This window comes from Melospiza georgiana, chromosome 17 (genome assembly GCF_028018845.1).
Source record: "Melospiza georgiana isolate bMelGeo1 chromosome 17, bMelGeo1.pri, whole genome shotgun sequence".
Taxonomy (NCBI): domain Eukaryota; kingdom Metazoa; phylum Chordata; class Aves; order Passeriformes; family Passerellidae; genus Melospiza; species Melospiza georgiana.
The window spans coordinates 9395957-9421055 of NC_080446.1; the positions used below are offsets into that span (position 1 = coordinate 9395957).

Below are 25099 nucleotides of genomic sequence, written 5' to 3' on the forward strand. Positions count from 1 at the left end.
TTGGGAAGTCATCTGGAACTCCCAGAGACAGCGCTGCATCTTCTGACCCTGGCTGGAGGTAGAGCCTGAAGGGAGAGACAAAAACTCAAAAACATCAACTTTTCTTCCTCCTTTGAATTCTTCCTCTTTCCCCCCCTCATATGATGCTATCAGCTGGGGCCTGCAGAGCTTCAACTTAAAAACAAACCGCTTTTATTTAAAGTGCCAATATTGTGCTTGGCTCCATATGAGACAGAAACATTAACTTTGTCTCTGACCTGGGGAGCGTGTCTGCCTGCCTAGCAGGCACTGAAAGTGTTGAGAAAACTGCTATTTTACTTCTATTTTAGTGCTGATTTTTAGAAACAGAATTTTTTATTAATTTCATTTTATTTTAACGGAGCACTCCCTCTTCAGCAGAGCCCACAGAACAGGCAGCCATCCTTTGTGTCCCCATGGAGCTTTGTCCCTGCTGGCAGGGCTGGGGGCAGGGGAGTGTGTCCCCGTGTTCCCATGCCTGGGCAGAGGGGCTGGAGCTGCTGTGTCCCTGTGCTGCTGCCTGGTGGGTTTTCTGCTTGCTGTTTCTAGGCGAGGTTTGCAAAAGGTCACAAAAAATTAATCTGCTAACTGGGGACCTTGGCTCTGCATGCAGTGAATGTTTTGCATTAACAACCTAACTCGTTAATTCAGTGAAACATTTAAACCCAAACCAGTTATATCCAGCCAAGCTGGAAAAAGCTGAAAGTTCATACTCAGCAGTGCAGATTTCGAAACCTCCCTTTGTTAATCTCTGTAGAAGTAAATTTTCTGCTATTGCAGAGCTCACTGTGACTGGTCTGGGCATTGTTTTCCTCAGCAGAGGCAAAGCTGCTCTGCAGAGCGTTGGTTTTGTACCTGGAACTGCCACCTTTCCCTCCAGCCTTCATTTCTGTGAGCATCACTGGGAAAAACATTGGTTTTACTCTGCTTTAAGTCAGTTTTCCATCAAATTTCCAGCAGCAGGGATGGTTTAGATGCACTGGACATTTGACCTGCTTACTCTGCTACCTTGTTTTGAAATTAGCAGGTATAAATTAAATTGGAACCATGAATTTAAGTACAATCATTTTGTCTTCCTGGCACCAGGTAACTCTTTCATTCAGTTTTGTCTCTTTGTTCCAGTTAATCATAAAATAATACATAGGAAATAGAATTCTTCACTCATGGCTGTGCCGATGGGTCTGACGTATCTGCAGTGGTGATATATACACTGAGATCAGTTGCAAGGATCTTTTTCAATTGATTATTTTTTCTGCCATTAATTTACCCTATCAATTAGAACGCCCTCACTTATTTTAATGAGGGAGAAATCAGAGAATTATCCATTCTGTTATCTATTAGTGGTGTATTAAAGTATTAAGTGCATTCCAGAAGGTGAGCAGTGAATAAAACATACTTCCAACATGTGGTTATGCAACTGTTCCGTGGAAATGAAATGGACAAACAGTACAGTTGATTAATTTTTTTCCCCCAGTAAATTGCCACTGTGATTCACTTCCAGCTAAAATTTGCAATCTGTGTTCTCAGGTGGCATTAATATTGGAGCCCCGCAGGAGAGCTGTGGTGGCTGGGGCTGCTTTGATTGCATTTTTAAGGAAAGTTGTTGGAAAGAGCACAGAGTTTGATGCAAATGTGCTGGTAAATGAAATGCAGAGCTTTTAGGTTCTCTGTAGGTGGGTCAGGGCATTCACACTTACCCAAAATAATAGCGCTGGAGTGCTCAGGAGAGGCACTTTGTTAATGTGGCACAATGGGGGTCTTTGTGTGTCGCTGTTGCTTTGTATCAAATTTACTCTGTGGACAGATAAAAATCATCTTTTTGATATCTGGAGACTCCATAAACACTGGGTCAGATCTGTCAGGGACTGGAGCTGTCTCAGTAATGGAGACAGGAGTTTGCTGGAAAGAAAAAAGGTTGCAGAGGGCCCAGCAGCTTCTCTCTGTGCTAAAGCTGCAGAATAAAATGAAATAAGTATTCCCTTTTACCAATGCTTCCCTGACATGAAACTCCTCTCAGCCTTTAAAGCTGTATTTTGTAGCCTTCAGGCTGATCTTACTGCTTTTTCCCTAATTGACTCGACTTGGAAAGGTCATTGCAGCCTGCTAGACTGTGTAATATTTAACTTAGCATCAAAAATGAGCATCTCGGGACTGGTGTCAAATGGATGCTGTTCCCCTCTGAATAGCACAGCCCATTCATAGCCATCCAAATATTCCACTTGCTAATGCTAATGAATAACTCTGGCCCTCTGCAGAGGGCAGGACCAACCAGGAGAAGGTGGGATGGATGAGAGTGGCACAAAGCAGGTATTGAGATGTGCAATCCACATGCTCTAAATCCAGCTCACGGCTTTCATACCTGTTTTATTTATAGAATTTTTTTTTTAAGTTATAACTTCTAGCTCTTCACCGTGCCTTAGCATAGCAAGCAGTCTTTTCTGATGCCAAGTTCAGTGATGACTAACACTGTTTACAGGACTGTTTTGTAATCTCAGATCAGCCCACATTAACGGGAAGTTACGTTTTCCCGTCAGTCTTTCAAACGGTGCCTGAGAGTTGCTGAGGCCAGAGCCAGCCATCCAGGCTCTCCCATTTGGAAAAAATGATGTCAGCTTTCAGAACCAGCTTTTTAAAAAAATCTAATAAAGTTAGGGAGGTCATTTGAAATGGAACTTCCTCCATTTGATTTTTTTTTTTTAATTTCTTTTGCATGAGGATCTTTCATTTCTCTGTTCTAAAAACTACCAACAAAACTAAGCACAGGAGGTATTGCATAAGCACCAACAAGGCATTTGCCTGATCTGCATTTCTCAGTGCATGAGATCAGCTCCAAATATCTGATCTGAGAAAGCTGCTGGTACACAACTGCTGTAACTGATAGGAATTACCTCTGTGAGTCATCTCATAGGATGGTAAGTCTTTTTTTTTTTTAAAGTTCAAGTTTTTTATGAGTGTTTTTATAAAGCTCAGTTGTTACTGTAAATCTCAGGGAAATCTGGCACGGAGTCTTTGTAATATGAATCAGTGTGTCCATATGCTTCCAAGTGACCTTGCAGTCTGGAAAAATACCATTTTATCCCTCTGTTGAAGAGAGAAGAAAAGCAGAGTTGCTGTAGAAAAGGTTGACAGAGAGGTGTCAGCAGGCAGATGACTCCTGGTGCCAGCTACAGCAGCTTTGCTGCCCTGGGGTCATGATCTCAGGCACAGAGCATTTGCTGTGCAAGTGGGAAAGCTCCATCAGGCCAGGAATAAGGTTGTGGCTAATGCCTCAGCCAGCCCTGACCTTCCATGGGCTGGAGCACTTCAGGGTCTGCTGGAGCTTCAGAGGAGGAAAAAAAAAAAGGAAAAAGTTTATTGCTGGTTGGTTGGGTTTTGCTTATTTTTGTTTGGTTTTGGTTTTAAATGTAACAAATCTCTGGTTAGCCCAAGGCCAGCAAAATGGGCTTGCACTGACGAGAAATTACCCTTTGTTAGGGAATATCCCAGTGCACAGGGTGGTGTGACTGCCAAAAGCTGCAGAGGTGGTGGGAGGGGAAGCCTAGGAAGCACAGGAACAGTGTGATGCTGCTCTTGAGCTGTGGGGCCTTTACCTTGCCTTGCAGCTCCAAGTGAGGACTCACAGATGGTGTTGGAACAGGAATGAAGTGTACCCAGGATGGGAAGGGCATCTCCCAAATGCTTTGCAGGCTTGCTGAGCAAGAAGGGCTAAAATACTGCAGCCTCCTCGCTCCCAGCAGCAGCTCTGGGTGTCTGCAGAGACTCTTGGCACAGGCACAGTGCTCTGAGCTGGCAAGAAACTTCCTGACAGGATGGATGGAAAATGCTGATTTTGAAAAAATTGAAATGTTCTGTGGGGAATATGTGGATTTTTCATCCTTTTTTTTGTGATGGAAAGCAGGCATCTTTCGCAGGTGACCCTGCCTGGTGTCACCTCCTTTGTGAGGCTGAGCTGGTACCTGGGTGCACAGGGAGCCCAGGCACTGCTCTCCCTGCTGAAACACCAAGGATGGGTCTTGACAGGGCAGAATGAGGGGGAAATTCAGTGGTTTTCCTCCTTAAATGAGAATTTGATGTGGGCTGTAAAAGTGACATGTTTGTGTGTTTGGTTTGAAACAGATAGTTTCACAGGTTTAGGTGTGAAAATACAGTAAATCCAAGGTCAAATTAGATTTTTCCAATGAAAGAAGAAAAATTATTTATTGAGTGAAGCAGTTAAATACCAGAGCAGTTGTACTTTGTCTAATACCAAGGGAACTAACCCCTCCTCCCTCTCCTTATCCTCAGGTTCAGCGGCAAATATGAACATTTGTCAACAACTCCTTGGGACACCATGAGTTTGCTGGAATCTGGACCACAGAACACTTGCAAGAGTGCTTTCTAAATTTGAATTTCATTTAAATGAAAGAATAATAGTCCTCTGGATCAACTGTAGCGATGGCTAGCAAAAGGAAATCCACAACTCCCTGCATGATACCAGTAAAAACACTGGTGCTTCAGGAGACCGAGCAGGATGCTGGAGAAGATGATCATGAAGGAACACAACCAGAGGCTCCTGCAGAAGGACCAGCAGCGAGTGATGCTGGGGCCAGCAGCAGCAACAACGGAGCTTTGTCCAATGGGCACCGCGGCATTGCCGACGGCGACACTTACATCTGCAAGCCTTGTGACTTTGGCTCTCAGGACCTTCACCAGTTCTTTGGGCACTTGGACTCTGAGCACCCAGACTTCAGCAAAGAGCCTGCATTTGCCTGTGCTAGGTGCAGCTTCCTGGCCAACAGCCACGAAGGGCTCTCGCACCACAACGCTGAGTCGCACGCCGGTGAGACCGGCTTTGTCTGGAGGGTGGTGAAGCAGGACACTCGTACCACCGTGGAGCAAAGTCCCTGCGAGGCCACCAGCAGCCATGACCTGCCAGGAGAGCTCCCTGAGGAAGGGGCAGACGGCCAGTCTGAAATTATCATTACCAAAACCCCTATCATGAAGATAATGAAGGGGAAACCCGAGGCCAAAAAAATCCACACGCTGAAGGAGAATGTGTCGAGTCAGTTGGGCGGTGAGTCAGAGGTGAAGGATGGAGAGCATTCATTCCCAAATGGGTCGGTGCCAGTCAGCCAGCCCACTGCAAGTTCATCAAAGTCATCCCACATAGTGAATGGCTCTATCATAGGAAACGTGCCTGTTCTGCAGGCGGGGGTTGCACAACTTGTGTCTCTGCAGCAGCAGCCCCCGTTGCATCAGCAGCTCCCTACATCCAAGTCCCTTCCCAAGGTGATGATCCCACTGAGCAGCATTCCCACATACAATGCTGCCATGGACTCCAACAGCTTCCTGAAAAACTCTTTCAACAAGTTCCCCTACCCCACCAAAGCTGAGCTCTGCTACTTGACCGTGGTGACCAAGTATCCAGAAGAGCAGCTGAAGATCTGGTTCACTGCCCAGAGGCTGAAGCAGGGCATTAGCTGGTCACCAGAGGAGATCGAAGATGCCAGGAAGAAGATGTTCAACACTGTTATCCAGTCTGTGCCACAACCCACCATTACAGTGCTGAACACGCCCCTGGTTGCAAATCCTGGGACCGTTCCCCATCTTATCCAGGCAACTTTACCAGGCCACGTGGTGGGGCAGCCAGAGGGGACAGGGGGGCTGCTGGTCACGCAGCCCATCATGGCAAACGGGTTGAAGGGCACCAGCTCCTCTTTCACCTTGGCAGTGAGTTCTGTCCCCAAGCCACAGCCGGCAGGGCAGCACAGCACCGTGAGCTCCAGCAACACCTCCGGGGTCAAGGTGGTCAACAGCGGCCAGTCCCTGCTCACCGCCTGCCCTGCCATCTCCTCGCAGACCTTCCTGGATCCCAATGTCTACAAAAACAAGAAGTCCCACGAGCAGCTCTCAGCCCTCAAAGGCAGCTTCTGCAGAAACCAGTTCCCTGGCCAGGCTGAGGTCGAGCGGCTGGCAAAGATCACAGGCTTGTCCACCAAGGAGATCCGAAAATGGTTCAGCGACAGGAGGTACCACTACAGGAACGTGAGAGGCGGCCGGGCCGTCTTCCCTGGAGACAGTGCTCTTGATTCCCTGCCTGAAATCACCTTGGATGTCCCACCCAGAGGAGCTGAGCTGAGTCCTGCGGCGATGGCGGCTACGCCGGCCCCTCACCACCCAACACGGCGGCAGTCATGGCACCAGGCACCTGACTTCACCCCGACCAAGTACAAGGAGCGAGCGCCGGAGCAGCTGAAGGCCCTGGAGAGCAGTTTTGCCCAAAATCCCCTTCCTGCCGAGGAAGAGGTGAACCGCCTGAGGGGGGAGACGAAGATGACACGGAGGGAGATCGACAGCTGGTTCTCGGAGAGGAGGAAGAAGAAGGTGGCGGAGGAGAATAAGAAAGTGGAGGAGGTGGCTCAACAGGAGGACGAGGAGGCAGAGAATGGCGGCGGGGAAGGGGAAGACTCCTCGGATGAGCAGAGGGCCACGAGTGAGAACGGCTCAGTCGACGCCTCCGGCAGCAACCCCAACTCGGCGGAGCGGAAGGTGAGTCCCATCAAAATCAACCTGAAAAACCTGCGAGTGACCGAGTCCGACGGCAAAACCGAGGTACCGGGGACCGGCGCAAATGAAAAGGGGGACGGCAGCTCCAGCCGGCCGCCCACCCCTCCCAAAACCAAACTGAACTTCAAAAAAACGGCCCAGCAGCGGCATCTGCTGAAGCAAATGTTCGTGCAGACCCAGCGCCCCACGAACCAGGAGTATGATGCCATCGTGTCCCAGACGGGCCTGCCGCGGGCCGAGGTCATTCGCTGGTTCGGGGACAGCCGCTATGGCTACAAGAACGGGCAGCTGAAGTGGTATGAGAACTACCGGCGGGGGCTCTTCCCCCCGGGGCTGGTGGAGGTCAGCCCCGCCGGCCGGGAGGTGCTCGAGGACTACTACGAGAAGCACAAGGGGCTGCGGGAGGAGGACGTGCCCGGCCTCTGCGAGCGCGCCCGCCTCGGCGCCCAGCAGCTCAAGGTGTGGTTTGCGGTGAAGGCGGAGGAGGAGGGCAGGGGCTGCGGCCCCGAGGCGGCCGGCAGCCGGAAAGGGCCGTGCGGAGCCGGCGCGGAGGCCTCGGAGAGCAGCGAGGCGTGGGAGCCGGGCGGCCAGGAGGGCAGCGCCGGGAGCCCCGACGCCCCCGGGCCGCCGCCCGCCACAGGGCTGGGTAAGGCCCCTGCCTCGGCGAGGGAGGGCTGCGGGGGGCACGGCGCTCTGCGCCTCGCGTGTTTACAAACAGGTTCGGTGAAGAGCGGAGCGTTTGAGGTTTAACCGAGGAAGTGGTGAGGAGCTGGCTCTGGAGGAGAGGCGTAAAGGAAGCGCGGTGAGGAGGGTCTGGCAGGACGGGCGCCGCTGCCTGCCTGCCCTTTCCTGCCTTGGTCTTTGGGTGCTGGCACCACTCAGAAAAAAAATCCTAGCTTTGTTTCAAGCTGGACTAAAACTTTAAGAGTGTCTGGTCATTTTAGAAGATGACCATGGATTTATTGATTTATTTGGGAAGAAAGGGGCCTGGCTGCTTGTCCTGTACTGCTGGTTCCTTCCATGTCCCTGCCTGCCTTTCTCTGTCCTGCTGCTGCTTTCCAGGTGTGAGCATCCTTGTTCGGTGTGGAGAAAGGTGAAGGTGGAGGCTGCAAAGGCAGGAGGGGACATGTATTCCCCAGAATTCACTTTTGGAAGTCGTGTGTCTGTGTGTGCATGTATGCTTGTGTGTTGGAGAGGAGAGGTGCTTTCCAAGTCCTTGGTGGGCTTTTCTGCAGTGCAGTTGGCGGCTGCTTCCCTCCTGGTAGGGTTGCCATCAGATGGGGATGGCAAAGTGCTGGTCCTGTCCCATGGTGGTACAGACACAGAGCTCCTTACTGGCCAGCTGGGATCTTCTCCAGTTCCACTGCCTTGCTTTGGAGCTTTCCACACAGCTCTGCCATGGTTGCAGACCTTAAAAAATAGTTATAAAAATCGAGTAAAATTCATTGCTTCCCATCCCATCTAATTTGGAGAAGGTGGAGCATGGGTGTGGTTGGGTCCTGCCTCTGCTGTACATTGTGTGTGCTTTGCAGAGCAAGGGTGAGTATGGGGACTGGTCAGGGGCCAGATTTTGTGCTTGGAAGGTGGCTGTGCCCCTGCTAGTGCCCTCTGAGCATGGCTTCTGCCAGCCAGAGCGAGGGTCCTGTCAACCCTCATGGCACAGAGGTGCTTAGCAAAGGTGCGTCCCTCCTTAGGGGTGCAAAGCCAGCTCCACCCCCTCAAGGATTTTGGGTTTCCTGGCCCCTTTGAATGTTGCTAGCCCTTCTTTGCAGCTGACTCTTATCAAGGCTCCTGATCTTGCCGATCCTGAGGCACTCCTGCATCCCCTCCTCCCCTCCCAGCACCCCACCTGGAGCAAGGCCAGGAGCATCTCTGACACCTGTGTTCTTTTTCAGAAACAGACTGAACTGAAGCCACCAGCCCCGGAGGACCCGCTCTTACCCTTGAGAAGAAATTAGTGACCTTTGAGAAACCCATGGGCCGGCCTGACCCAAGCCTGAGGAGCAGACGTGGTGATGAAGCACTGCCATCCATGAGACCTTTGGGCACAGCACATGCACAAACTGGGCACTCTGTGCTGAGCTCTTGGTGGCCCAGCCAAGGAGGTGGCTGGGAGCTGGCAGGGGCTCAGCTCACACCCAGGAAATAGGATGCTCCTGTTTGCTTTCCAGTGACAGACTTTCAGATTTCATATTCATATACCGATGCCTACAGCTGCCTATACAAGCATAACAAATCTCAGACATTGTGTAAACAAGGTCATTGCTTAGATATGGACTATCATGGCATAGTACTTGTTTCTTTTTTCTTTGTATTTTTTTTCATCTGTCCATTAAGGTGTTTGTTCTCTAAAGGTTGGCATGGCTGCATATATCCTCTCTGCCCTGGCAGTGAATGGCTTTGTGGGCACACAGATGTGAGTGTATTACGAAAGGGAAAGGATTTGAGAAGAAAACTGTCAATCTTGAATTTGGGCGAGATTCTCTTCCCTCCAGATGAGGTTAGAGTGAGCATTGCATACTCTCTGATAAGCAGCAGGTTCCCAGACTGAAGCAGCCCAGGAGATGGAGTTTGGTTTCATTTGTCCCTTGCTGGCTAGAACACATTCCCTGTGCTCCTGGAGCCTGACTGTAACAGGCTGTTAAATCTCCAAGTCTCTCTTTAATATCTGAGAGCTAGCACATAATAATTTTTGCATCCTGACCTGGAATCCTTTTCATTGTTTGGAGAGAACAGTCTGTTCTTCAGAGAACAAACGCAGAGAGTCACAGCGTGGCTGTGAGTGGTTCAAGTCATTGTTGTCACCAAGGCAGTGGCTCTGCTGCCACCAGGAAGTTTCCTTCTTGCAGCCCTATGTGGCTCCTCCTGCAGCACTGCTGGTGATTTCAAGTGTTTGTTCCAGTCCTTTTTGTTTTAATTTTCTTATTTTTTTCCCCTTTTTTTTTCCCCCAGGCCATGTGCAATAGTTGTGGAAAAAGAGCAAAATAAATTTCCCAGTTATCCTGCCTGCTGCATGGTACCTGTACATTTTTAATGTGTGTTGTCCTGTGTGGTTGCTGTGTGATGCAACTGCTTGAACATTTTTGCTTTAAATATTCTTTTCTAATGGAAAACAAAGTCTAGAAGGGAAACTCTTGAGCTGAATAGTCCAGCCAAATGCTGTGTCAGATCATTCTGTCACAAACTAATCAAATCCCAACTCCAAATTGGTTCCATGTTTTGCCTTCACTTTTGCTCTTGGAAGGCAAGTCCAGAAATTGGCTGCCTTTGAGTGGTTAGAAACTGTATTTAAATTTCTAGTTTGAATTAATTTGTGGCTGGTACATTCCTGGTTTGTTTTGGAGCCAACATTGTCCCTTAACTTAAATAGTTTTTGGTGTTTATCTGCTGATGTATTTATGGAGAGTAGTCATAGCTCCCTATTTTTTGCCAAGCCAACTCAGCCAAGCTTTTTCAGTAGAAGGTTTTTATTTAGTGAGAGCTTTTTAATGTGGGAGACTTTATTGTTGGTGGTAAATGATATTTATTAGGAGGGTGGGTAGCACACCCCAAAGGATTGGATCCAGAGATTTACAAAAAAATCTGTTTTAAAAACAAAAAAGCTCTTTCAGAACCTCTTCCAAAGGTGGTGTCTGATTTCTACCTTTAATTGCCCTTGCTTTTGCAACTCTTTCTTTGCCCCCTCTTCAAGAGGCCGCCCTGCTCAGCTGCAGGAAGGGGCTGTGGCTGCTCAGTGCTTTGGCAGAGGCTTCCCCTTGCCTGGTGGGATGTGCTGGGTGCTTGTGCCTGAGCTCTCAGGGCTTCCCTGGTGTGACACCATGGCCAAGTGTGACCATCTGCTCCAGGCAGAGGTGACCTGCACTTCGCTGTGGAATGCCACTGGCACTGTGCATCCCACAGCCAGAGCAGCCATCCCACCACGCTGTGAGCAGGGGTGGCACTGACCTGGAGCAGCCTGTGTGGCACCCTAAATTTGCCTTTGGGAGCACTGCTGATGGTCATGGCACAGTTGGAGGCATGACCAGCAGCCATCCCACCTTGGCTGGTGATGGCTCAGCTGGTGGCACCCCCTCTTCAGGGACCAGGGACAGCTGCCCTGTGGTGACAGCCCCAGGAGCTCACCCTCATGGGTGCAATCCTGTGCGCCCCAAAATATCAGAGAGGGTGGCAGAATCTGAGTGGTTCTAGAGCTGAAAGCAGATGTGGGAGTTGTGCAGCCTGAGGATATGGATGTATGTACAGTGTCACCTTCAGAGAACAAATACAGGTAGGTCAATTTACTCTGTAGTGTCTGTGTACATGCAGGTTTATTTAACTACACATATATACAGTTCAGATATGCCATTGATTCTTTATTGCATTATGATGTACATTAAAAATGTACACTTTTACTAACTACTTGCTATATAAATAAGTTGGAAGTGTAGTTTGCCCATTCAAGGTGATTTTCTGTGGGATTTTGGGTGTACACTTAAGGGCCTATGGCTGATTGGAAGAGTGATCCCCACTCCATCTACAGGAATGCTTAAGGACTATGGTATGAACTGGTCCCTTCAAACCATGTTTTGATGCACTAGCTGAAATATTTTGCACTTGGATTGTATTCAGCCAGTTTTCCAGAAAAATTGAAAAGAAGTCTTGTGAGCTAGAGGGAGAATTTCCCGGTGTACACAGAAAAACCAGCCTTGAGGGTTGGAAGCTGCTGAGGTTTTTGAGCTTTGTCTCCATGCATTCATACAAGCACAGCAGGAGTTTTCTTTCTTTTGGGTCGGAGGAATTTTTAAAAGTGGTTCCATGCAGGCTCCTCTCGGACATGGCAATGGGGCTGGCAAACGCCTGTGCGTGGGGAGGGTGAGGTTTAGAGACAAAAAAGAAATCAAAACATGATCAAATTCCCTCTCTAACTCCTACATTCCTTGTTATCTGCATTTTTTTAGTTGACTTGAAATCTCCATAAAAGTATAAGCTGAAGATTTTTGAGGGTTTAGCACTGTGGTCTTCTGTTTGTCTGCTGAGGAGAAACAGGTGCCACCTCCAAACAGGCCCGGTTTTGGTGCAGGACATTGGAAAAGTGTTTGCATCTGAAACTGAAGAGAAAAATTGAGAGGTGGCTTGACAGTCCCAACAGCAGCTCTTGTGGTGTTTAGAGGAAGTGTCACCACAATTCTTCACAGTGTGTGAATATTTATCATCATCTAATCAAAGATGACTATCTTGACTTTAAAGGGGTGTAAGATTGAGGTGATGTAGCCAGCATCAGTAAGGAAGGGAAATGAAATTCTCCACCTCCATCCTCTGTGCCTGAGCTTGGGCTTGGCAGGCACAGCAGAAACCATCAATTTTAATCCATGTGAATCTTGTTACTTATGTCTCTGAGGCTGCTTAGATTAAGGGCACAATCCAATTGCTTAATAACCCGAAACCCTGATTTGTGCTGGCCCTGCCTTGCTCATGGGAAGGGCTGCTGGTTCTCCTGGTGCAAGGAACTGAGTTTCTTTATTCATTGATGTCAGCAGCCCCTGCCTTGAGATTGCTAGACATTGTTCCATGTTTCATTTGGGTACCTTATTTTTCAGCTCTGTAATTAGCATCCTTGAATATATTTTTTTCTTTGTTTTTTAGCAGAACACTGAACAAACAGTGATCTACAGGTTCCTATCTCCACTTGCCTGAGAGCTGAGTGATGCTGCAGCGTGGTGGGAGGATGGGCACAGGTGCTTGCAGGTACTTACTGTGATTTCATGTCCCCTCCCTGAGTTGGTCACCAGGAGAAGCCACCAACAAGAGCAGTAGCTGCTGGCAGAGAAACACTGTAGTCCTTAACCTGGTTGGAGGATGCTCACCAGAGCTGGAAGATACCTGCTGGGTTATTTTTGTTATGTGTCCCCTGACAGCTGAAGAGAAGGAAGCTGTAGTAGGCTGGTTTTTCATTTAGGGTTTGGGTATTTAATTTTTTTTTAATTGGAAAGCAACAGATTTTGGTCACCTGCAGAAGTGTTATATTGATTTCCCTGCAGCCCCTCTCTTACAGATATAACAGAGGCAAACTGATCACAAGCTTGCTCACTGGGAATCAGAAGAAAAAGATGATTTTTGAGCACTTGGGCACAAATTACAAACAAAGTGAATCGAGTGCTGCACATTCCCATTAGGGTGACAGTATCCAAAATGCTTGTAAAGGTCTTCTCCCTATTGCCCAGATCATTTTGGCTTTGCTCTCTTCAAATCAGTCAAGGTCCTGATGTGATTCAGCTCACCTGTAAAGCTCTGGTGTCACTTCTCAGCTGATCCCAAAACCAGCAGGGTAAGTTTAGGCAACACAACACACAGAGGGGAATGAGGCACTTGCAGGCTATCCCTGTTCTTCTTTTTATTGAGAAATTTAGTTTCTGCTGTATGTTTTACTGGCAGTGGTCTGTGCCAGGAATGTTGGATTAGCATCAGAAAACTAAAGCAGAGCAAGGGAGCTCAGTTATGTAAGCAGTGATTTTTTTTTTTTTAATTTTGGGTGTTCTTGTTATGGCCCAAGTGCTCTGTTGGCTGACATTTGGCATATTCTGCTGGCACAATTAAAGCCCCTTTTTCCCTGTACTGATGGAAGGTGGTGTTAGGAGGATTCTTGCTTACTGGTGCTAGTGAAGGTTGGGCTAGGAATCCATGGCATAGAAAATTTCTAGCTAAAATTGCACTTTCTCTCTGCCCCATCTGGCTCGTGGTGGTGTTATGGGTACGTGGCTGTGATTCCCCTTGCACATACTAACATTGCACTAGAAGAGAGACTTTGGGAACAGCGTGTTGATCACTTTGTTTCTCAGCAGACCACAAAGTCAGCCTAACGGGGTCTCTTTTTATTTTTATTTTAATTATTGTTATTTAGAAATCATGCTGGTGCTGAATGACCTGGAATTTTTGCTTGGATTTATCCAAAGGAAAATGTAACTGTAGCTGCAACGGGACCTTTCATAAGGGTGGCCGGTGCAGTGAGGGAGCAGGGTGAGAGCTCTGCTGTGTAAAGCTGTCTTTGTACCAGGGAGCTGTGGGGGGTTCCAGGGGGGTTGTTACTTTGGATTTTTTTTTTTTTTTTTTCAAAGACCACAATTTTAAATGGTCACCTTGGCAATCGTGTGAAACAGGAAATAGTTTTTACTTTTGGTAAAGGTTTTAAAGAGGAAACAAAAAAAGAAGCTGCCTGTGATTGTGGGCTGTAGCTATTACTAGGGCTAGGGTAGCTTGTACGTGCTATGGACTTTACCTGCTCTTATTCTGAGGGCAAGAACTCCCTGTAGCAACAATGTCACTTCTGAGAAGTGAACGGCAAGTTTCCCTTCCTTTTGTATATGTGGATGTGAGGGTGGGCAAGGGGAAGAGCTTGCTTGTACAGTTTGTTGAAATGAAACCAGACATTTTTGGTTGTTCCTAAATAAAGAGCGTAAAAATCAAACGTGAGTTGAGTGGTGCTTGCACTGGGATTTGGGAGGGCCCAGCAATGGCTGCTGGGCTGGGAGTCCTCCATCACAACCTCCTCATTTATTTTAAAAGAATGCCAACTTTTCCATGGGGTAAGGTATGAGTGAGTGCCCCAGACACCTCTGCCCTAGAGGTGCTTCTTCATCCCAGAGTTCTGTCCCCAGCCTGCCTCAGAACGGGCAGCTGGAACACATGACTTTGTTTTTACCCTTTTGAGTGAACAGCATAAAACCTGAGGCTGTTCCTGGTTATTTTTCCTCTCCTAAAGCCAGGAGAAAGGAGGGAGCAGTGCAACCTCTCTTCAGGAGCGGCTGCAGGGCACAGAGCACCAGACACCTGAGCCAGCACACACGTAATACTGACACTTTTATTGTCATTTAAAGCTAGAGCGGCCCTGTAAATGTCGAGTTTCACTACTGGACCCTTCGGCAGTGGCTATACAGGTTCAGATGCGGTGGCACCAGGACAGACAGAGGTGCTGCTGTGCTCACTGCAGGCCCAGAGCTCTGGGCATGGACACAGCACAGGATGGCTGCAAACAGGCTCCAGCAGCTGCACACAATCTCTGGATTACAGGCAGAGCAGTGACACAGAGGCTGGATGGGGAATTTTTAGGTCTCTTCTTGTGATTATAGACAGTTTGGTCTGTGGCCTCTGGCAGCCTGGCCGCACCGACGCTTCTTAAGGGCTTCGTGGTGAAGGTTGCTGGGTGCTTGGGGCTGGTTCGGGGTGGGGTTTATTTCCAAAATTTTTTTTTTTTTTTTTTTTTTAGTTCTCCACTTGAACACACTTCAGCAGAGAAACTGGAGAAGCTGCCTGAAAGTAGGCCATAGCAGTGCCGTTTCCATAGAAACCAGTTCACAGCGTGCTGTGAGATTCACAAGCACTGGAGGTGCTTTCCCCGCCACCGTGGGCTACAGCCGGTTGTCCCCGTTGACCCGGGTCCTCCGCAGTACCCTGCAAAGGGGCACACACAGGGGACACAGCTCAGCCTCTCCATGGCACGGCCAAGGACAGCGCTCTGCTGGCCTCAAACTGCCCACTGGAGTAAAGTAGGGGCACAGCCACATCGTCCTTGACTGGGGATCGTGGCACCAGATGTGGCGTCCCACCCTTCTCCCATAGCAGGAATTCCCACAAGCACGGGCACAACTTGCGGCTCAAATTTAGGGTTTGCAAGCAGCAAACAAGGCTGCAGCTCCATTATCCCCCTTTGGGTTAGGGGGATAATGGCACCAGACGTGTCCCACCCTACTCCCATGGCAGAGACTACCACAACTTGCAGCTCAAATTTAGGGTTTGCAAGCAGCAGACAAGGATGCAGCTCCACTTTGGGCTAGGGGGATAATGGCACCAGCTGTGGTGTCCCACCCTTCTCCAATAGCAGAGACTCCCACAAGCACTGGCACAACTTGCAGCTCAAATTTAGGGTTTGCAAGCAGCAAACAAGGCTTGCAGCTCCACAAGGCTGCAGCTGCAGCAAACAAAGCTGCAGCTCCATTATCCCCCTTTGGGCTAGGGGGATAATGGCACCAGCTGTGGTGTCCCACCCTACTCCCATAGCAGTGACTGCCACAAGCACGCCACAAGGACTGGCACAACTTGCAGCTCAAATTCATCCACTTTGGGTTAGGGGGATAATGGCACCAGCTATGGTGGCCCACCCTTCTCCCACAGCAGAGACTCTCACAAGCACAATTTGCAGCTCAAATTTAGGGTTTGCAAGCAGCAAACAAGGCTGCAGCTCCACTTTGAGTTAGGGCAATAATAGTACCAGCTGTGGTGTCCCACCCTTCTCCCATAGCACAAACACCTGCATAACTTGCAGCTCAAATTTAGGGTTCGCTAGCAGCAACCAAAGGCTGCAGCTCCACTTTGGGTTAGGGGGAGGCTGCATTCATTGCCTCCACCCCAAATGCAGGGGGTGTGTTATGCTGCAGATCAAGAGCTGACTGAGCACCGGCCTCACCTCCGCTCCCGGCTCTCAAAGTGGTCAGCGAGCTGCTCTGGGGCCACACGGAAATCCTCGAAGGGCTGCTGGTACCTCAGCTCAAAGGAGCCCTCTCTGCCTCTGCTTGCCAGCAGCTGGCTGGAGCCATCCCCTGCTCGTTCCCGTAGGGATGAAGCATTGAAGAGGTTTATTTCGCCATTTTCCTGCTTGGATGAGGAAAAAAATGCTGTAGTCAAGGGTTTGTGATTTTAAAGCATATATCCTGTAGTAAGGGCAGTTGTGGTGCAGGGCCCTGGCTGCCCTGCAGGCTGTCCAGGGCTCATGGGGGCTTGGGGTTTGCAATGTGCAGCTGCTCTAACAGCCATCGCTGGCTCTCACCAGCACCATTTTAAATGAAGAAATAAAAGAACCATCTGTCTCAGAAGGAGCCTTGCCCTCTGTTTATGCCAACAGGGACAGCCCCAGGCCAGCCAGCTCTGTGATCCTGAGCTGCAATGTCCCTGGAGCACAGACAGGCACTGTGACAAACCCGCCTTCTCCAGCTTTTGCTGAAGGGATTTGCAGGCAAGTCAAACCCAGTGCAGGCAGGACCCTGCCCGAAACATCCTGAGACTGCTGCAGGAGGCAAACCCAGTGCTTGCTGTCCTGCTGGGCATCCCTAAGGAGCAGCACTGGGAATTCAGCCATCCACAGGCACTCAGGCCACTCACTGAGCCTCACTGCCCCAGGCTGGGCTCACTGGCTCTGCTCCTCAGCCCTACAGCACGGTCACCTTCTCGTGTGTGCAGCCAGTCTCACCTTGCAAGGGAAAATGTCTATCTTGACAAGCAGAGAAGCCAGCTCCAGGTTCTCACTGTAGTTGTTCTTGAGGGGAACAGCTCGGAAACCTACGGCAGAGACAGCCCTGGTGTCACTCCCTGCACAGGAGGGGAGGTGGCAGTGCCCTGGCACAGAACTCAAGGGGGTTTTCTCCCACAAGACCCTTTTTCTCTTCTGCCAAGAGAAGCTGTGGCTGCTCCATCCCTGGTAGTGCCCAAGGTCAGGCTGGAGGGGGCTCGGAGCAGCCTGGGGTAGTGGAAGGTGTCCCTGCCTGTGGCAGTGGGGCTGAAACAAGATGGTCTTTAGGGTCCCTTCTAATCCAAACCAGTCCACGATTCTGTGATTCTCCAAACCCTCAAGTTTCCCTCCAAGTGGCAGGTGGCCCCAAGGGCTGTTAGCAAATGGTTCTTCCTTCCTTTAACTGGTTGGGGATGGGGACAGGCTAAGCCAGCCTGGTGCCCAGCAACACCCTCCCATGAAACTCAGCATCCCCTTGGCTAACAGTGTGAACTGCTGAGGAGCACCATGACCCTCTCCCTGCTGTCCCAAGTGCCTCACCTGTCTTCAAGCCTTTCACCAGGAAGGTGGCCTGAGCCAGGAAGTTCTCGTCACTGAACATGTCCTCCTCGTACACCACGAAGCGCAGGAAGGCAAAGTCAGGGTTGCTGACCTGAAAGTGGAACTGCTTCGGGGTCCAGAGAGGGTTCAGGCCGTTGTCAGCTGCTCACAAAACACAGCTGTCAGTGGGCAGCCCCACTGAGCCCCTCCACTGCCCCATGGCTGATGCTGGGCTTGGGGGCAGCACGAGGGCAGCTCCCAGCTCGGTGCCAGGCTTTGCTGCAGAGCCCAGGCCTCACACCAGGGTCAGGGGTTCTCTGATCCTGGTGTGAGCCATGGATCATCTCCCTCCCTTCCCTTCCCCACCCCACTCACCCACAATCTCTGTTTTCTGCTTGGCATTGTCGTACTCAGCACCAGACACCTCCACCTCCACGAAAGGACAAACGATTCCCCTCCCGTTTTTGGGAAGGTGCCTGGCCCCCAGGACCTGAGCAGAGAGCAGGAGAGGCTTGGTAAGAGACAGGAACAAAGAGGAAAAAATGTGTTTGCATACCAGGACATTTTTTTCCCAAATAAATCACCCTGGCTCTGCTAATTGGAGAGGGAAGCAGCACTGACAGCCAGCCCAGCCAGCAGCTCGGAGAGAAATAGCTCCCACCCCTGGAAGCTGCTGTAGTGTTCTTGATCCACAGTTTGACTTGTAAGCCACAAAAAAACCCAGCTGAACAGCTCCAGGTTCTGCCTGCTGCCAGCACAGCCAGGCCGGGGCCACAGCATCCCTCCCTCAGCTGGCCAAGCTGGAGCTGGGCTCCCACCCAGCACTGTTCCCTGGACCCCTCATCTTTGCTGAAACTTCTCAGCCCTCCTGCCTTGGTGTGAGGAGGAGAAGGAGCTGCTCTCCAGCCTGCTCTGCCTCGTGCCTGCAGCACAGGCTGTGCTCCACTCATGCCAAGCTGCCTCCTTGCAGGAGAGAGCCACGGCAGCTCCCCCTTGCCCGTGGCCATATGTCGCTCCAGCACGCCGCTGCTGCAGGGGAAGGACCTGCTGCCAGCTCTGGATCATGTGCTTTGAGTCATGCTGGGCTCGAGATGGCTTCTCCATCCATGAGAGCTGGCTTTGGTGGGGACAGCAGGCAGCTCTGCCAGACAATGAGAGGCTGAGCCTGTCTCTTAAAGGCGACAGTGACTGGCTATGGCACAATGATTCCTGACACTTGGTGGGGGCAGTTGCACTTCCTGAGATGCAAGAAGAGCTTGGAAAACAGAATGGGGCAGGGATGTTGTCATCTTATTGCAGGGGTTCCATGCTGTTGTCTCCTTATCACAAAAGTTCCATACCTTCCTGATGTTTCTCATGGACAGCTCCTCAGAGCATTGACTCTTTCCTCTTCACAAAGCAGCCACTGACCCCAGTTCCCTTCTCACCCAGCCACCCCACTCTTTTATAGCATCTTCTTCTCATTGGGTACAGCTGTGGCCTGTTAAAGCCAGGCCTGTTCCTAATCTTTGATAATTGGCCCAGCTGCAACTCCTTAGGGGTGAGATTACTTTCTACACTAGCTTTATTTTCTTATATTCCATCCCTCTACACAGGGAATTTTTAGGGAGACAGTGGGCATGGGGTCAGTGGTGCAGAGGGTAAATGATAGGGTGTCCCCATGGAAAAGGGCTGTGGCTTTTTTAGGCGGGATGACTCTAAAACAGAGGTGGCCACAGAGGAAACCTGTGAGCACCTGAAGGCAGGATCTCCACTGCATCCTCCCCAAGGTCTACATAAGCAGAGGGGACTGGCAAAGCAGACTGCTGACCCATAGCTTGGTTCTGAGACCACAGGGAATGTCTGCACAGGCTGCTGGACCCTGCTGGTCCAAACATGGGACCCAGCTGGTTTGGCACAGCCCTCCAAAGCTTTGCCTGGCCAGCTCTCCCATGTCCCTGCAGAGCCACAGGAACAATCCAGCCTCAGCTGCACCATTAGGGAAGTAAAAAAACTCATCAAGCATCCACACCCCATCCTCTGGCACCCTCCTCCTATCATCACCAGCAGCACAACACAGAAATGGCCTGAGAAGTTTGCCCTGACCTCGAGCATCTTCCTAAGAGAGGCCATGAGCAAAAGGAAATGGAAACATCGAGCCTGGAGCAGTTCAGTGGCAAGGAGAGGACAAGGCACAGCTCTTGTGTTGTTGGCCTGTGGATGCAGGCTCTGGGGACAGGGATGTCACCTCTGCGGCTCGTGGATGCCATCTGCTGGCACGGGGACCTGCACAGGAGGAGTCCTGGGGGAGCACCCCGGGATGCTCCTGCTGCTCCTCTCCAGGCACCCTCGGCAGCACCCACGAGGGCCTTTAGGGCCCCTTCTAATCCAAACCAGTCCACGATTCCATGATGCTCCAAACCCCCAAATTTCTCTCCAAGTGGCAGCCCTTCCTTCACAGGGGACAGCGAGGGCTCTCCCAGGCTGTGCTGCAGGACAGGGCCTTGGTGAGGAGCAGCTGCAGGCAGAGCCAGGAGCCCAGAAAACCATTCTCTCACCCCAAACCTGGCACCCCACTGGGGTCTGAGCCTGCATTCCCCACACCAGGAGGAGGGACTGACCTCAATGGAGATGGACAGTGGCTCTGTGCCCCGCAGTGTGCTCTTGTCAAAGGGGTCAAAGATGTCGTCCCTCATGTTGGTCGGCTGCAGGACGTACCCACACTGGCCACTGGACATGAACAAGGCCTGGTTCATCTGCATGGGCTTGTCTAGAGCACAGGCAGGAGAGACAGGAGATGAAGGATACCCTGTGCACAAGCTGGATCATCACCCCCATCACTGATGCTTCCCAGGAAGCCCTTGGCAAGAGGAGCTGGCTCATTCCTAAGCAATGTGTCCCCACGTGTCAGGGCCATGAGGTGACTCTGCCATGCACGATCTGCCCAACTACCCAGAGCTCCATGGGTCACCTCCCCTCTTTTCCTCCTATTTTCAGCCTTCCATGTGCAGCCTGTAGCATTTGCCAAACCCCCTGTGAGATGCCTGAATTCACAGAAGGACTGAAAAAGCCAGCAGGAAAGAAGAGGCAGGTTGTTTGCTGGTGTGCTGGTGAGCTGAGCAGGCTCACAGCAGGGTTTGGCAAAGGCCAGGGAAGGGAAGGCTGGAGTGCATGGCAGGAGCAGGAATGGCAGCTGGGCAAAGGCAGGAAGAGCAGCCAGCTGGACTCAGACCATGCACCCAGCTGGTGTCACAGGGGCAGCACCATCCCCTTTGGCACCTGCCCTGCTTACCACCACGGACCCGGGAGAACCCAACCCCTGCCTCCTCTCCATTCCATCTTGTTCTCATGATGGCACAATCCCCAACCCCAGTGCAGCTCCTTGGCTCAACCCAGCCCTCCGGAGCTGGTCTCACTGCCTGCAGAGCCCCTCTAAGACCCCGAACCCCTTCCAGCCACCCATTTTCCTGGAGCAGAGCTCAGCAGGTGGCACAAGGTACCCCAGAGCCAGCCCACCCTGCCTGCTGCCCTCACCCGGGGTCTGGAAGTTGAGTGCCACCAGCTGGCTGCCACAGATCCACATGGGCAGGGGGTCGTAGTTGGAGGAGTCGAGGCGCTGGCCCTTGGGGTAGATGCGGGACAGCTGCAGGCGGTTGTACTGCAGGAACTTCTTGCCCTTGATCTTGTTCACGTACTTCTCTGCCTTGGTCTCGGGAAAGGAGGACATGTCCCGGTAACAGGCCCGCTCTGTGCCGATCTCTGCGAGGGGACAGTTCTGTGTGAGCCAGGGGCACGCTCCCTTTGCTGACACTCAGCTGTCACAGACATCTTTTATGGAAAATCCCTTCCTTAGGAGTTTTCCTCCTGAGAAGCTGAGAGGCCTCAGGAACAAAATGTAAGCAATGGTTATCTGCTGCTGTGGAATGCAACAGGTGGATCTGGGATTGGCCCATGTTGGATATTTCTAATTAATGGCCAATCACAGTGAGCTAGCTCAGACTCTCTGTCCGAGCCACAAACCTTTGTTATCATTCTTTTCTATTCTTAGACAGTCTTCTGATGAAACCTTTTCTTCTATTCTTTTAGTACAGTTTAAATGTAGTGTATATAATAAAATAATAAATCAGCCTTCTGAAACATGGAGTCAGATCCTCGTCTCTTCCCTCAACATAAGACCCCAGTGAACACAGCCATACTCAACCACCCCAGCTCCTTCCTGATGCCATCCTCTCACCCCTGGCGCAGCCACCAGGGCTGTGCAGACCCTGCTCTGCCCCACTGGGTGTTTGTCAGGTGCCCAACACCAATGAGAGCACCAACACAGCTCCCACTGACCACAGTGCTCCCAGCCCCACTCCCTCAGCAGCTGCTCTGTGTGCTGACAGACACCAGCTACACAGGGATAGGGAAGGGAATTTGTACCCTCTGGAGCTACCCAGAGCTCCAAGGTAAACTGGGGATTTGGACACCTAGCCCCAGCTGAGATCTAGCCAAAGCAGCCCCTTGGGGCATATCACAGGGTCTGTAATGCCACAGTGATGGCCACCAGCTCAGCAGATGCTCACTCTCTTCGTCAAAGGGCACAGGTCGGCAATAGACCACCAGTTCTGAAAGCTCCAGGGCAATCTTCTTTCTCCTCTCCATCATCTTCCCTTCAGAGAGCTGCCAAGAGAGGGTGAGAGAGATGTCAGGCCAGGTAGGAGCAGTGCTGATGGATGACCCAGCTCACAAGCTGACCCTCACTGCTTGGTGTGGCTCCTGCCCACCAGGGACCACCAGCAGATCTGCCAGGTCTGCATGGGGGACATCACACAGGTAGGGCCTGGCTAGGTCCTACATCCTGCCCAGAGCAGGGCTGGCAGAGGTCCCAGCACAGGGCATCTGTGGCCTTGCCACCCTTCAGTGATGGAGATCCCCCACTTCCTGAGGCTGTAGCAGCCACCCAGTTGTCCAATCTTCCCAAATATCCACCCTGAACCTCTCAAGCCGTGTGGCCACCACCACCTCTTGCCACATTGTCCAAGATTGCTCTGGCTTTAACATCTCTGCAACTGCTCTGCCAGCCCACACCTCACCAGCTCCTCCCTCCTGGAAAACCCATCAGCCGGAGACACAGGAGATGCCTCCTGCCCTGCCAGGGGCTCCCCAGGCTCACCCTGGCATCAGCAGTCTGAGCTGCCTCGCGGATCTTCTTCACCCAGTCGAGCAGGTCCTCGTGCGTGTCGGCCGCCACGTCCAGGGACAGCCGTGACACCGAGGCCATGCTGATGGAGAACACGAAGAGCCGGTTGTTCTTGCCCTCGGGGCGGATGGCTGCGAGGGACAGGGAGCAGGGACAGCGTCACTGCGGGTGACCACGGTCAGCAGACCTTGGCTGAGCCAAGCCCTGCACAGGCAGCAAGGGGGAACACAGGCACAGGGACTCATTGCTACCCTGGCACTCCACATCCACAGGAAACTCCCATTTCTGGAGGCAACAGATGGAGCCCAGGCAGCAGTAAGTGAAAGCTGAGCTCACTGAAAAGCCTCGAGGAGACTTTGCAATGCTCTCTACCAGGCACTCACCGATCTGGCAGGAGGGCACGTCCAGGACCCCTCCGAGCAGGTCTCCCAAGGGACTGTTCTCATCCAGCTGCTGCTGGGAAGGAAGCATAGCAGGATGATGCTGGGCACAGAGGGCAGAGCAGCCCAGCTCAGGGGGCACACAGACCCTCCTTGCTGCACTCATGGCCACACTCACCTCCCGCTCTGGCTCCAGGCTGGTGGGACTTGTAATTTCCTCTACGTAGTTGGAAGGGAACCACAGCTGCTTTTTGCCACCATAATCTCCTCTCCACCTGGAAGGGAGGGAAGGGGCAATGTCAGCACCTGCCATGGGACCCCAGAGTATTCTGAGTGGGGGTGAGGGGAACTGGCAGCTCTTCCATCATCTGCTTTTAGGGTTTGTGAGGCTTTGGAACCCCAGACAAACCCACTCCTAGAGTGGACACACCTTTGTGTGGATGGTGACAGCAAGGTTTGACCATATCCCCTAGGGAAAAGAGAGACTCACCAGCCTCCTTCCTGTTTCTCCACATTCTGGATGATGGCATTTTTGGTGAAGGTGAGCTCGTCCTCCCTCTGTGCCTTGTAGTCAAACAGGGCTTTGACTGCACACTGCAATGAGGAGGGGTCCCATGAGGCTGGCAGGGAAGGACAATGAGCCCACAGCATGAGAGACCACCTCCCACCACAGATGTGTTTGCTGGGGGGCTGTGAGGCACATCATGTGCAGGCAGGCACCATCCAGCCCTGCTGCCAGAGGCTGCCAGACCACAGTGACATCCTGCAGAGCAAATCAAGGCCCCCACTGATGCCAAAGCAGAGCTCACAAGTCTGGTATGGCCCCGCACAGGCACTCTCCTCTGTCCCAAGAGCCACTGAGGGACTTAGTTTGGAGAGCTCAGAACAGTTTGGAGAGCTCAGAAGGGGCAGCCCAGCCTGGGAACTGGAGGTTCAACCTCCGCTGTCTCTCTCTTCATGGTTTAGAAATGAGTGTGCAAACTAATACAGCTCCTAGAAAATAAAAATACCCCTGCTAAACCCTCCAGCCCTGCAGTTTGTTTTGTGCCAAACAGTGAGAGTGTACCTTGAAGGTGGGCATGGGGTTGGCCTCCACATAGAACCCAGGATGGCGTCCCTCGTACAGGGCTCCATAGTCCGGCTCCTGTGGAAGCAAAGGGACAGTGGTTACAGCAGTGACTGCAGGGGAAAAGGTTCCCTACCTTGGGGCAGGTGGGACAGTGCCCCAGGAAGGCACTCAAGCATCAGGAAGCCCCAAGAGGTGTGGGCTGCAAAGCACAGAGATGGCTCACACACCACTCTCGGGTATTTGGTTGTTAATTGCTGCCCCAATATGTGCAGGATGTCTCTGTTTCGGCCCATGTGTCGGAAGAACAAGTCAGAGCTCTTCGGTTTTTGGTCTTGGAAGTTGTTTATTAATTCTTATCTATAAAATTTTCTTCCTGCCCAGCCGAGGTCTGCTCAGCAGGGCAGCCACAGGCACTCTGACCGCCCCTGAGGCAGTGTTATCCTTTTATACTACAAACTACGTATAACATATTTACACTTAATTCCCAATACCTATCACCTATGTTAGATAGTGCACTTCTACTCTAAACCAATTCCAAAATGCCAGCATCACTGCAGAAAATGGGAGAACAAGAAGAAAGGCTAGACATGCCCAAGTTCCTCCATTTTGTCCCCATAACCCCCATACTAAAAATCCTAAAATCTACATTTTCACCCTGTGATAATTTTTATAACAACATTTTTTAAAATAATTATTAATATAATTATTATACTATTTAAACTTCTGTGACTTTCAGGTCCTCATACAAAGCTGGTTGATTGCTCCAGGGGTCACAATCAAATCCCCAGGTGCTCTGGGCTGTGTGCCAGGGTCTCCGAGCCCCCCGGTGGGGTCCTTGACAACTCTGGGCACCCGCAGGGATGTGCCGAGTTCTGACACACCACCACCTCACAAACAACCTGCCCTTGCTGGTCTGGCCCCTGCACTCACCGCTGTGCCGATCTTCTCCAGGGTCTCCTCGTTGATGGGGTAGCGCAGCTTCATCTTGCGGTACAGGGGGTGCTTCTCGTAGTAGCTGATCAGGTCCACCAGGCTGTCGAAGTCAGAGTTGCCCAGCAGCACAGTCTGCCCCTCCTGCTGCACCCTGCAGTGCTTGATCTTCCCTTCTGCCCTGCAGGGAGGAAACACAG

General features: G+C 51.3%; 2 protein-coding genes across 5 annotated transcripts in view; one reads left to right on the forward strand and one right to left on the reverse strand.

Moving 5' to 3' along the window:
• The window catches only part of ZHX3 (zinc fingers and homeoboxes 3), a 46357-nt gene extending 32363 nt beyond the window's left edge, over window positions 1-13994 (forward strand). For 2 of the 4 annotated variants that reach the window (XM_058036090.1, XM_058036089.1), the window contains exons 3-4: window positions 4303-7023; window positions 8460-13994. In XM_058036090.1, coding sequence (XP_057892073.1) covers window positions 4453-7023; window positions 8460-8522 — 2634 coding nt within the window. In that variant the 5' untranslated portion in view covers window positions 4303-4452 and the 3' untranslated portion in view covers window positions 8523-13994. Of the gene's footprint in view, window positions 1-2619; window positions 2931-4302; window positions 7024-8459 lie in introns of those variants that run through there. The other 2 variants (XM_058036091.1, XM_058036092.1) reach the window with 2 other exon arrangements.
• A 393-nt stretch (window positions 13995-14387) lies between these two features.
• Window positions 14388-25099, reverse strand: part of PLCG1 (phospholipase C gamma 1) — a 50697-nt gene continuing 39985 nt past the window's right edge. Inside the window, exons 19-32 of the mRNA XM_058036079.1 lie at window positions 24900-25080; window positions 23967-24044; window positions 23391-23494; window positions 23079-23175; window positions 22904-22976; window positions 22494-22651; window positions 21904-22000; window positions 20873-21097; window positions 19960-20108; window positions 17735-17849; window positions 17360-17521; window positions 16781-16869; window positions 16001-16188; window positions 14388-14988 (exon numbers count right to left, since the gene is read on the reverse strand). Coding sequence (XP_057892062.1) covers window positions 14946-14988; window positions 16001-16188; window positions 16781-16869; window positions 17360-17521; window positions 17735-17849; window positions 19960-20108; window positions 20873-21097; window positions 21904-22000; window positions 22494-22651; window positions 22904-22976; window positions 23079-23175; window positions 23391-23494; window positions 23967-24044; window positions 24900-25080 — 1759 coding nt within the window. The 3' untranslated portion in view covers window positions 14388-14945. The remainder of the gene's footprint in view (window positions 14989-16000; window positions 16189-16780; window positions 16870-17359; window positions 17522-17734; window positions 17850-19959; window positions 20109-20872; window positions 21098-21903; window positions 22001-22493; window positions 22652-22903; window positions 22977-23078; window positions 23176-23390; window positions 23495-23966; window positions 24045-24899; window positions 25081-25099) is intronic.